The sequence below is a fragment of the Aquarana catesbeiana genome, linkage group LG08, assembly GCF_042186555.1.
Source record: "Aquarana catesbeiana isolate 2022-GZ linkage group LG08, ASM4218655v1, whole genome shotgun sequence".
NCBI lineage: Eukaryota > Metazoa > Chordata > Amphibia > Anura > Ranidae > Aquarana > Aquarana catesbeiana.
In genome coordinates, this window is record NC_133331.1 from 271,438,039 (window position 1) to 271,451,026 (window position 12,988).

At 44.9% G+C, this 12,988-nt stretch overlaps 2 protein-coding genes across 2 annotated transcripts in view; both read left to right on the forward strand.

Moving 5' to 3' along the window:
* Window positions 1-12,988, forward strand: part of LOC141106742 (uncharacterized) — a 168,525-nt gene that overhangs the window by 17,596 nt on the left and 137,941 nt on the right. The window lies entirely within an intron of this gene.
* Window positions 3,838-8,862, forward strand: LOC141106481 (uncharacterized). The gene is made up of 7 exons (XM_073597277.1): window positions 3,838-4,038; window positions 4,166-4,263; window positions 5,268-5,399; window positions 5,486-5,609; window positions 5,726-5,823; window positions 6,029-6,134; window positions 7,018-8,862. Exons 2-7 carry the CDS (start codon window positions 4,189-4,191, stop codon window positions 8,805-8,807), a joined length of 2,325 nt encoding a protein of 774 aa, XP_073453378.1. The 5' UTR covers window positions 3,838-4,038; window positions 4,166-4,188; the 3' UTR covers window positions 8,808-8,862.

The window sequence follows — 12,988 nt, forward strand, 5'->3', positions numbered from 1 at the left end:
GAGGGCTGTTCTAGAACACATTCCTATAATACGAAGCTATAGAGGAAGAAGAGATGAATGTTATGTGATAAGGGGTGATGAGCCATGTAGGGGGGAGTAGGGAGATCAGCCCAGATGAATAACAAACAAATCCAAAAAAAATAATAATCCATCTTTTTATTTCCAGGAGGTGAACAGAGGATGAGCAAGAGCTCAGAGGAACATCGTTCCTCTACTCCAGAGTATGATGACTTTGTAGATTATTCTCCAGGAGAAGACTCCTTTAGCAATGATCTTCATCCAGGATTTCATAGTGTGGATAGATCACCAGATCCCTCTAATGCTGAGGAATCTTATCCGGACAGATTGTATAATCTTTCCCCGGACATCGATCCTGGACTTTCCAGAGCAAGCAGATCACCTAATACCTCAGCCTATGGCCTGGTGCTTGTCGACACTGCCGATACCCAAACTCACGGGGTCGTTGAGCCTTTTTTTTGTTCGGCATGCGCAAAATGGTTCTTACTAAAACTACCTCCTGGCCAGCAGAAGTCAGCCACACCCAAAGTGCCGTTTTTATGTCCGGATTGTGGGAGATGCCTGACGCAGCATGAAGGTCTCCCTCAACCCAGGAGGACGGACATCGTCAAGCTGACGCACGTTTGTTTTGAATGCGGAAGATGTTTTACGGTGGAGTCCAATCTCTTCAGGCATCGGCTCACCCACAGCAAAGACCGGCCTTACCAATCCACCGAGGGAAGGGCAAAGTTTAACCAAAGCGCCGAGCACCAGAGGGTTCACTCCAGCGAGGGTTTGCTTGAATGTTCTGAATGTGGCGAATGCCTTTCGGGGAAGAGCTGTCTTCTGAAACATGAGAGACTTCACGCCGAGGAGAAACCATATTCCTGTCCCGAAGGTGGAAAGAGTTTTGGGGATCAGGTAGTCCTCTATCAGAATCAGGAGCGAGTTTTCTCGGACTATAAGCCGTTTTCTTGCCCGGAGTGCGGGAAATTTTATACCTCCAAGTCCGTTCTTAACCGGCACCTGAAGCTTCACTCCGACTATAAGCCGTTCCCTTGTTCGGTGTGCGGGAAATGCTTTGCCAATAAGTCTCTGCTCAACAGTCACCGGAGGGTTCATAGTAAACCGTTCTCCTGCGCGGAGTGTGGAAAGTGTTTCACATTCAGATATCACCTTACCAAACATGAACAGACGCACGCTGGAGGGAGCCAACTTTTGGAACAGAGAGAACAGAAGTTTTTGTACTCAAATATATTATTGGACAGCGGAAATCATGTGGCTCAGACATTTAATTTTTAACAAAAATAAAGTCAATTTTTTAAAATATTCAAGTATTCCTATTCTTGTGCGCTCTTTTAGGTGTCCTCCACCTTCCCTATGGAGGTTTCATAGCTCTCCCCAGTTTGAAGATGACTTGGTTGTTGGGGGTCAGAGCTAAGAGGCCCCCCTGTGTTCCTACAGTTGCTGAAATGTCCTTGCACTGATAACCCATGCTGTCTTTTAGACCCCGAGTATGAATTGCAGTGATGTGCAAATAAGGTGATAACGCTATACACACTTAGGGGCCAAGAGATGGCTGGCGTTGCCAGCCCAATGCCAGGTATTGGGTAGGGTAGCAACTGTTAGGCTTTAGAAGGTTTCTGTTATCTGACTCTGATCTGACTCGTTCGGAGTGGTCAGAGTGTCTGTAAAAAAATCAGCTTGAGCTACTGAGCTCTATAAACAAGTTCATGTAACGAAAGAGTTTCCTTCTGAAATGCACCACATGTAAGCTAAACCTTTTATACAAACATACATATGTACACTATATTACCAAAGGTATTGGGGCGCTGGCCTTTACACGCACATAAACTTTGGTGGCATCCCAGTCTTAGTCAGTAGGGTTCAATATTGAGTTGGCCCAGTGGGATGAGGGTGAGGCGTCAGCCCTGAACCCTTAGCTGAAGGGCTTTATGAAGTCCAGTTTGATATACAGAGTGCCTAAAGAAAAACCAAGCAGCGGTTGTTTGCGTCAAGACCAGCCTCACGACCCTACTGCAAGATGTCCATAAAAGTGATATTCTCATCCCACGTGCTTTCCCTCCTTGTGCTCCAGATATTTCTATCCTACACCCTGAACCTTCCCCCATGCAGTCAGGGCCAGCTGCTAGGAATGAGGTCTCTGTTTTGAAACCTGTCAAAGACTTTAACTAGTGGTCGGAAGAACACCAAACAGGTGAAAAACTCGTATCAAAAACAGCCTGGAGCATTTGCCACTTACAAGGCCATTACAGGTTCAGTCAATTGTATGTCCCCTGAGATTTCCATTCTTTTCCTACTCCTGGGTTCCATCTCCACCACTGAAAAAAAAAACCTCCTCTGCTTCTTCCTGTTGGCTGTCAAAGCATTCGGCAACACCAGAAAACTACACATATGCCCTGATCCAATCCCCTATTTACAATATTGCGTCATCTTTGAGCCAGCATCTCAGTCCATAAAGTAGATAAGTGACCCCAGATGATGGCACCTCCAGTGCATGGAGGAGTTGACTGCTCAATTTTATGAACTCTTTGGCCATATGAACAATTTGGATCCTTTTCATGGGATCTTCACAATTCAAAGATATTTTATTGTAGAAACAGTTATTCATGGTCATGGCCTGGAGTCCCCTCCCGACTCTTCCTGGCACTTGATTCCGATCCTACCCCTTACATTATGGTGTCATATATGACCATGGATAATGGCACCTCCAGTGTATAGAGGAGTTGACTGCTCAATTTAATGATCGCCAACTCCTTGGTCATATGGACCATTTGGATCTTCACAATTCGAATATATCTTATTGTAGAGACAGCTACACAACCCCCCCTCCCCCTTGCACTTTATCCTGCTTTATCCCCTTATTTACAATATTATGTCATCTTTGAGCCGGAATCTTAGTCCATGAAGTAGATGGTGACCCCTGATGATGGCACCTGCTGTGCATAGAGGAGTTGACTCTGCTCAATTGCATGAGCCCCCCCCCCATCCTGGCACTTGATTCTTATCCTAACCCGTACTTACATTATAGTGTCATATCTGAGCTGGCAACTTCAGGGAGTGCATGGTGACCATGGATGATGACATCTCCTACCATAGCAAACTTTTTGCAAAACTTTTTTTATTTTTTTAATGTTTTTTTATATTACATTATATAATATATATTTATATTACATTGTAGAATATTATATATTTACATTACGTTAAGGAATATATATTTCTTTTTATATTACATTATAGAATATTTATATTTCATTAAAGAATATATATTTATATTTTTATACTACATTATAGAAAATGATATAATTATATTACATTATAGAATATATTTATATTTTATACTACATTAAAGAATATATATTTATATTTTTATATTACATTATAGAATATTATATATTTATATTACATATAGAATATATATTTATATTACATTATGGAATATAATCCCCTCCCTTTAGATTATAAACTCCATGGGCCCTCCTATTCCATCTGTGTTGAACTGTATTTTAATTCGATTGTCTCCCCTCTAGATTGTAAAGTGCTGCGTAAACTGTTGGCACTATATAAATCCTGTATTATAATAATAATAATAATATATTTTTATATTAATATATTTTATAATTATTATTATTATGTATAATAAAATGATTATGTCTTTCTCTTTTACCCACAATCCCTTTATTCCCTCCTTCCCCCAGAGATGAAAAATTTCCCTGGTGAAATCATAGCTCTCCTAGCAGCACTGTGAAACAAATTATAAGGTGCAGTTCTCCGCCTGACCACTAGATGGCAGATCGGCACACTACACCAGAATGGGGGCACGCTTTTCTATTTCCCTTATTAGTGGCAACATGCGTTCTCTTATTTGGCCGCAAGATGGCAGCGTGGCTCTAAAGAATGCTGCAGGTCACATAGCTTGGAACGCAGAACCCGGATATTAGCTGAACTTTATTAACAACTTCCGGTTTCAACAATAATAGCACAGAGGCAAGATTGCTGCTGATGGGTGACCAGGGGCTGGTAATGACTTTCTATTTCTTTTATTTTAATACTACACCAGCTCTTAGCCTGACTTCTCGTTTCCTAAAATATAAGCACACTGATTTTTCTTCCTTTTTGAATTTTGAGTGCAATATCTTTCTTCTAGGTCACCAGACAGACTTGTAGAAGATGGAGAAACACAGGAGTCACACAGCTGAGATAATAAACCTCACCCTGGAGATCATCTACCTGCTGACCGGAGAGGTGAGGAGGATTCTGGGAGGTCACATGACATCACTATTATCTCTATTAATAAAACACAGACCTGACCGGAGAGGTGAGGAGGATTCTGGGAGGTCACATGACATCACTCTTATCTCTATTAATAAAACACAGACCTGACTGGAGAGGTGAGGAGGATTCTGGGAGGTCACATGACATCACTCTTATCTCTATTAATAAAACACAGACCTGACCGGAGAGGTGAGGAGGATTCTGGGAGGTCACATGTCATCACTCTTATCTCTATTAATAAAACACAGACCTGACTGGAGAGGTGAGGAGGATTCTGGGAGGTCACATGACATCACTCTTATCTCTATTAATAAAACACAGACCTGACTGGAGAGGTGAGGAGGATTCTGGGAGGTCACATGACATCACCATACCTCCCGACTCCCTGAATTGGAGCAAGGTCCCTCATTCCTCCTCATTTGTCCTTCATTTTGGTCTGATTTATATTGTTGTATATAAAATGCACTTATTATCTTTCAAAAAAGTATTTCCCAGTGCTAAACCTTTCATCCAATTTCTAAATTGCTGCATTTGTAAACTTCAAAAGCCAGTATAAAGGAATAGTATTGGTAAAAAGAAAAAAAAAAAAAGCACATGTGGGTCTAACCAATCTTCTTTTTTTTTTTGTATAGTTCTCCTTTAAGGGGACGTGGTGGTGTGGGGGTGCCCTATGCCTACATACATTTGGTAATAGGTGTCCCTCAGTCCCACTTTGAAAAGTTGGGAGGTCACATGACATCATTTATCTCTATTAATAAAACACAGAGCTGACCGGAGAGGTGAGGAGGATTCTGGGAGGTCACATGACATCACTCTTATCTCTATTAATAAAACACAGACCTGACCGGAGAGGTGAGGAGGATTCTGGGAGGTCACATGACATCACTCTTATCCCTATTAATAAAACACAGAGCTGACCAGAGAGGTGAGGAGGATTCTGGGAGGTCACATGACATGACTGTTTCTTTATACAGAGTTTTCCTCCTATGAAGTCCGGTGACCATGTAACCATCACAATGCCTCAAACTTCCTCCCTGACATCTGAGAGAAACAACAAAAAGATCCTAGAAGTCACCCAGAAGATCATTGATCTGCTGACAGGAGAGGTGAGTGGTGGTGGGAATTCTGGGACATTATCCAGTAACAGACAAGGGATGTGTCTGGATGGTGACTGTATCATTGTGTGTGTCAGGTTCCTATAAGGTGTCAGGATGTCACTGTCTATTTCTCCATGGAGGAGTGGGAGTATCTAGAAGGACACAAGGATCTCTACAAGGACGTCATCGTGGAGGACCAGCCGCCCCTCACATCACCGGGTAAGAGGAGACTTTATTGTAAAGGAGAGAGCAGTACGGAGGGTCCACCTAGATCCCCCATCATCTGATAAACACATAGAAACAATGTATTCAGTCAGTGTGTGTGTTTCCTACAGATGGATCCAGTAATGGGAACCCACCAGAGAGATGTCCCCGTCCTCTGTATTCCCGGGATTCCACACAGGAAGATCAGGAGATCCCTCAGGAGGATCAGGTATAAACCTCTAACACCAGATAACTATAGACTATGATGTCTGCATAGGCCCAATACGAGGGGTCTTCAAAAAGTTTCCACACTTTTTTATATTTAATAGAGTTAAAACAAAAAAAGTGCAGAAACTTTTTGAAGACCCCTCGTACAAATAAAATGGTACTTTGTGGTTTTATTCATCAGACAAAACTAAAAGTCTATTTTTCAGGATGAAGAGATGATTCAAATTAAAATTGAAGTCGTCGATGAGTCAGAAGAAGAGAGGGATGATGAGCCATGTATGGAGGAAGAAATTCATCCAGAGGTCGGCACAGGTGAGTATTAAACACAACACCATGAAAAGAACCTTCCAAAGTGAATGCATTGTCTGTTATTACTTCCAGTGGAGGAAGGTTTGTCCTCTCTTATCAGAGGCGTCTTCTTCAGTCTGGATAAGACCTTTCCCTTCCTGGTGTATAATCACTTGCTGCTTATCTGTCCTTTAGATATGGTGGCTGCATTAGTTTTCTTTTTCAGGCTACTTTTTTCCCTTTGTTTCCATCTGATGATCCCGCCAGTAACACACTTTCTGATCCAGAGTGATAACGCTCACTCACTGTACTGTATCAATGGAGGGAGCCATGGTCAGTACTGGGACAAGGTAATTTAGACCCCAGGGTGAACATGCCAAACTGAACACCCCCCCCCCCCAAGATGTATGAGCATTATATGTCAGCAAAATCCCCCCCCCCCCAAAAGAAAAATTGAGAACTAATCTGCATGCTTACCCCCTAAACATAAATTCCCCTTCTCCTCCCAGGAAAATCTACCCCCTGCTGAAATCCCCCCTCCCAGCACAAATCTTTGCCACCCCATCTCCCCTCCCAGCTCAAATTCTCTCTTTCCCCAAATCCCCCTCCCAGCACAAATTCCCCCCCCCCCAATCATCCCTACTATCACAAATCCCCCCCAGAACAATTTATACCACCTGCCATCCCCTAAATTCCCCCTCCTAACAAAAATACCGTCCCCCCCCCACAACCTCTCATGATACCACAGTGCCCAAGGCAACGGCCCCTTCTGCCCACCCCTTGTCCCGGCCCTGGCAGTCACACAGACTCTACTGCTCTTCATGACCTTTATATAAAAACTTGCTGTAACTGTTTTGGCATTATTGTATCCCGCTTCTTGTAAAAATAATGTTTCATTTGTTTCTAGTGGATGGACTTGAGAACAGTGAGATCTTGGAGACTCTCGCTTCATCTCCGAGGTGCATAGCAGAAAATGATTTTATAGAAATCCCCAACACCCCAGATTTCCATCCAGAGATTCTCAGGGAAGATCTGTATGGAGGACATGCTTCTGATCCCTCTACACATCTTGGACGTCCTTCAGATTGCTCTACACACCTTGGACATCTTCCCCATATTGGACATCCTCCAGATCACTCAACACAGATTAGGCATCCTCCAGATTGCTCTACACACTGTGGACATTCTCCCAGTTGCTCTGCAGAGAGTGGACATCCTCCAAACCACTCCACACAGATTGGACATCCTCCAAACCACTCCACACAGATTGGACATCCTCCAAACCACTCCACACAGATTGGACATCCTCCAAACCACTCCACGCAGATTGGACATCCTCCAAACCACTCCACACAGATTGGACATCCTCCAAACCACTCCACACAGATTGGACATCCTCCAAACCACTCCACACAGATTGGACATCCTCCAAACCACTCCACGCAGATTGGACATCCTCCAAACCACTCCACGCAGATTGGACATCCTCCAAATCAATCCACGCAGATTGGACATCCTCCAAATCACTCCATGCAGATTGGACATCCTCCAAACCACTCCACGCAGATTGGACATCCTCCAAACCACTCCACGCAGATTGTACATCCTCCAAATCAATCCACGCAGATTGGACGTCCTCCCAATTGCTCCACAAAAATTGGACATCCTCCCAATCACTCCACGCAGATTCGACGTCCTCTTAATTGCGCCACACAGATTGGATTTCCTCCCAATTACTCCACAAGGATTGGACATCCTAATGGCTCAACACAGATTGCACATTCTCCCAATCACTCCACACAGTTTGGAGGTCCTCCCAATCACTCCACACGAATTGGAGGTCCTCCCAATCACTCCACACAGATTGGAGGTCCTCCCAGTCACTCCACACAAATTGGTCATCCACCAAATTGCTCTCCAGAGATTGGACATCCTCCCAATCACTCTACACATATTGGACATCCTCTCAATCGCTCTGTACATGTTGGACATGCTGCCAATCACCCTACAGATATTGGACATCCTCCCAATCACTCTACACAGACTGGCTATCCTACTGATCCCTCCACATATAGAAGACACACTTGTGATGGCTCTAAACTTGACGGACATCCTTTTGGTCCTCCTGTGCTCAGTGGACATCTTCTCAACTCCTCTGCACTTGGCCGCCCTTTTTCTGGTCATGCTGGCAATCTTACCGATCATACCGCATACCGAGGCAACAATAGATTTGTCTGTTCACAGTGCGGGAAATGTTTCTCGCTGAAGTTACCTGCAGACGTGCACCGCAGGATCCGCAGGCAGAAGATGCAGCTTTTGTGCCCGTACTGCAGGCAGTGCTTTGCGCAGAGGGCAGGGCTGGAGAAGTACTCCTGTACCGAGTGCGGGAAGAGTTTCATTCAGAGGTCCGATCTGGTCCGCCATCTCCGATCACACACGGGCGAGAAGCCCTTTGAGTGCCAGGAGTGCGGCAAACGCTTCAGCCTTAAGGGAGCCCTCAGTGTACACCAGCGTAGCCACACAGGGGAGCGCCCCTTTTCCTGTTCCGTGTGTGGAAAGCGTTTTGCGCGAAAGGTAATCCTTCTCAACCACGAGCGGATTCACACGGGTGAGAAACCTTTCGCCTGCTTGGAGTGTGGCAAACGTTTTGTGCAGGAGGTGGCCCTGAACAGACATCGCAAAACCCACACAAGATGAGAAGCCATTGTTGTGGTCTTAAAGAGGTCTAAAATAAAGTATTTTTGATAATTTATTTTCTGAAGTGCAATTTATTATTTATATGAACAAAGGTGTGCCTTTTCTTCAATGGGCAATGATAGAAAAATTTCTAAAGAATTTTGAAGAACTGTTTTAGTAGGTAAGATATGTAAGGGGGAATGTAGAGGGTATGGATGCAAAAAGTATGTGGAGGAAAAGAGGGCTGAAGGTATGACAGGAGGCAGTATCTGTAGAAGAGAGTGTGGATGGTATGAGAGCAGGCAGTATGTGTAGGCAAGGAGTGCGAGGGTTTGATGCACTGAGTGCAGGAACAATGTGGATGATATCTGGGTTTTAGTATGTGCAGTAGAAGATTGTGCAGGGTATGACGCTATGTGCAGGAAAGGAGATCAGAGTGTAGAATATTATGTGCAGGAAAGGCGTGTGGAGGGTGCAGGAAAAGAGTGCTGAGGGTAGGATGGTCAGTGCAGGAAAGGAATTCCAACGGTAGAACGGCATGTGCAGGAAAGGAGTGTGGAGAGTAGGACAAGTTGTGCAGGAAAGGAGTGTAAGATGGTATGTGCAGAAAGGAGTGTGGAGGGAAATACAGTACAGTAAAACCTTGGATTGCGAACATAATTACCGTATATACTCGAGTATAAGCCTAGGGTGAGAAATGCGCAGCTACTGTAAGTGGAGAAGAGGGTCAACAATTTGCAGCCTCACTGTGCCCATTTGCAGCCTCACTGTGCCCATTTCCAACCATAAGTTCCCCGAACTTCAAATTCGGTAGTTAAGGGTTGCTAGATGCCACTTAGCTGCAGCCAAAATTTGGGATCTCTTGACCCAAAGGGTCCCGAAATGACATTGCTGCAGATGGACACAGTTGACCGACTTTGGGGCCCCATATCTCGGGGCCACTTGGTGCTAGGAACCCCAAATTTGGTGTGCAAACCCAGTGGAACTAGCACTACAACATATTCAATATCCAATCCATCTGGGGTTCCTAGCACCAAGTGGCCTCGAGATACGGGGCCCCAAAGTCGGTTCAGAAAATGTCAAGCACTTTTCTGCAGCAGAGAATGCCATTTTCTGAACCGAATTTGGGGGCCCCGTATCTCAGGGCCACTTGGTGCTAGTTTCCCCAGCTTTGGATATGTTGCAGTGCTAGTTCCACTGGGTTTGCACACCAAATTTAATGTTCCTAGCACCAAGTGGCCCCGAGATACGGGCCCCAAAGTTGGTTCGGAAAATGTCATTCTCTGCTGCAGAAAAGTGCTTGACTCGAGTATAAGCCGAGGGGGGCATTTTCAGCACAAAAAAATGCTGCAAAACTCGGCTTATACTCGAGTATATATGGTAGTTCCAGAAACATGTTTGTAATCCAAAGCACTTGTATATCAAAGCAAATTTCCCCATAAGATATAATGGAAACGCAAATGATTCATTCCACAATCATTTATTCATAAGGTCTTCAATTTATAGTCCATATAAAAAGATTATAGCAATGTGACCAGGTTGTGTAACCATAAAATGTCCATCCACAAATGGAAGCCTCCACAAGGGGATTAGAAGCAAAATCCAGCAGGATCTACAGAGTATAAAAGAGAAGAGAGGCTCCTCGAAATGTAGCAATATGGTTTAATGAAGGTCCAACATTTAGCAACTCACATGGTTGATGATTAAAAGAGGCACATCCAAGTATGGAGGCATTCGGGGTAAAGCTGTTCACATAGACCGTCCTCCACACTGCCGGCTCTCACCGCTGTCAGTCTGGATGCCTACATACTTAAATGTGCCCCTTTTAATCATCAACCATGTGAGTTGGTAAATGTTGTACCGTCATTAATTGTAACCATATTGCTACACTTAGAGGCGCCTCTCTTCTCTTTTATACTCAGTTGTGACATGACGCTACTTGTATATCAAGACATCGCTTGTAGATCAAGTCAAAATGTATTAAAAAAAAATTTGCTTACCTTGCAAAATGCTCTCAAACCAAGGTTTTGCTGTATATGCAGCAAAGGAGTGTGGAGGGGGCGATGCTATGATCAGGAAAGGAGTGGGGAGGGTATGGCGGTATATGCAGGAAAGGAGTGGGGAGGATATGGCGGTATATCCAGGAAAGGAGTGGGGAGGGTATGACAGTATGATCGGGAAAGGAGTGGGGAGGGTATAACAGTATGATCAGGAAAGGAGTGGGGAGGGTATAACAGTATGATCAGGAAAGGAGTGGGGAGGAGGGTATAACAGTATGATCAGGAAAGGAGTGGGGAGGGTATGACGGTATGATCAGGAAAGGAGTGGGGAGGATGGTATAACAGTATGATCAGGAAAGGAGTGGGGAGAGTATGACGGTATATGCAGGAAAGGAGTGGGGAGGGTATGACATTATATCCAGGAAAGGAGTGAGGAAGGTATGACGGTATATGCAGGAAAGGAGTGGGGAGGGTATGACATTATATCCAGGAAAGGAGTGAGGAAGGTATTACGGTATATGCAGGAAAGGAGTGGGGATGGTATGGTGGTATGATCAGGATAGGAGTGCAGAGGGTATGACGGTATATGCAGGAAAGAAGTGGGGAGGGTATGGCAGTATATGCAGGAAAGGAGTGGGGAGGGTATGACGGTATGATTGGGAAAGGAGTGCAGAGGGTATGACGGTATATGCAGGAAAGGAGTGGGGAGGGTATGGCGGTATATGCAGGAAAGGAGTGGGGAGGGTATGACAGTATGATCAGGAAATGAGTGCAGGGGGTATGACGGTATATGCAGGAAAGGAGTGGGGAGGGTATGACGGTATGTGCAGGAAAGGAGTGGGGAGGGTATGGTGGTATGATCAGGAAAGGAGTGCAGAGGGTATGACGGTATATGCAGGAAAGGAGGGTGGTCAGCACCACCCTTCCTATTGTCTGGAACACAAACACTGCAGCGTGCTTTCCAGACACGGGAATAGGCCAGGAGAGACGCTATTGCCATGGAGAGAGATCCCACACATGGTGGCATGGCCTCAGCTACCTTGGATTGGTAAGATTGGTTGCCTCTGGTGGCGCTGTGTGCCCTGGTGAAATTACCTGGGACATCCTTTATGGGAAGCCATTACAGTTTTCAGACCAGCCCTTACTCTTGTACCACATTTGGATTATATGAGGCTCTTATATATTGTTGTGCATATACAGTAATGATCCCCTGCCCACCAGTTTTCTACTGACCAATCTGCCTCATCCACTAACTGCATCTGTTTTTAGTAAGGGAGGCGCCATCTCCCTTTAGTGGGTGTAGTCTCTTGGCCTTAGACCGCCCACAGAGAGGGGAGGGTCCTACTTGCCTGTCTGGGACGTCCCTGTTTGATTGATAGAGGGTGCATATGTGTGTGTATAAGGACTGTTGAAGGAGGGCTCTGAGGAAGAAGTTTTCACCTTCGAAACGCGTCAGTCGGCAGTGGTCCCCGTTATTTCCTCCATGACCTCTGGAGTACATCAATTGCTCTAGACCAATTGCTGCTATTCGGTGACTATTTACATTGCAAGATTGCTACAGATGTTTGTGAATAGTTTTCTTTTTATTCACTTTTAATAAAAACCCAAAGGATAATGCGCAAGGCTGGTGCGCCCTTTTATCCTTTTCTCTTTGACTGTTAGGATACCCCTAATCCTTGAGGGCTGCAAGGCCTGTGACATATAATATCACGATACATAGACTGTCTGGTAATCCACTCGTGCGTTTGTTTTCTGCTATCAAGGCGTGTGGAGGGTATAGCGGTATGACAGTATATGCAGGAATAGAGTGGGGAATGTATGACGTAATGTGTAGGAAGGAGTATGGAGAGTATGACGGTATATCCAGGAAAGGTGTGGGGAGGGTATGACATTATATCCAGGAAAGGAGCGAGGAGGGTATGACTGTATATGCAGGAAAGGAGTGGAGAGGGTATGATCAGGAAAGGAGTGCAGAGGGTATGACGGTATATGCAGGAAAGGAGTGCAGAGGGTATGACAGTCTATGCAGGAAAGGAGTGCAGAGGGTATGACAGTATATGCAGGAAAGGAGTGGGGAGGGTATGGCGGTATGGTCAGGAAAGGAGTGGGGAGGGTATGGCGGTATATCCAGGAAAGGAGTGCAGAGAGTATGATGGTATGATCAGGAAAGGAGTGGGGAGGGTATGATCAGGAAAGGAGTGG

Excerpts from the sequence above, each read along its gene's own strand:
- LOC141106481 (XM_073597277.1), top strand. The coding sequence starts at position 4,189 with ATGGAGAAACACAGGAGTCACACAGCTGAGATAATAAACCTCACCCTG. Across the intron at positions 4,264-5,267 it reads TCTACCTGCTGACCGGAGAG|AGTTTTCCTCCTATGAAGTC; the intron begins GTGAGGAGGATT and ends TTCTTTATACAG. Across the intron at positions 5,824-6,028 it reads AGATCCCTCAGGAGGATCAG|GATGAAGAGATGATTCAAAT; the intron begins GTATAAACCTCT and ends TCTATTTTTCAG.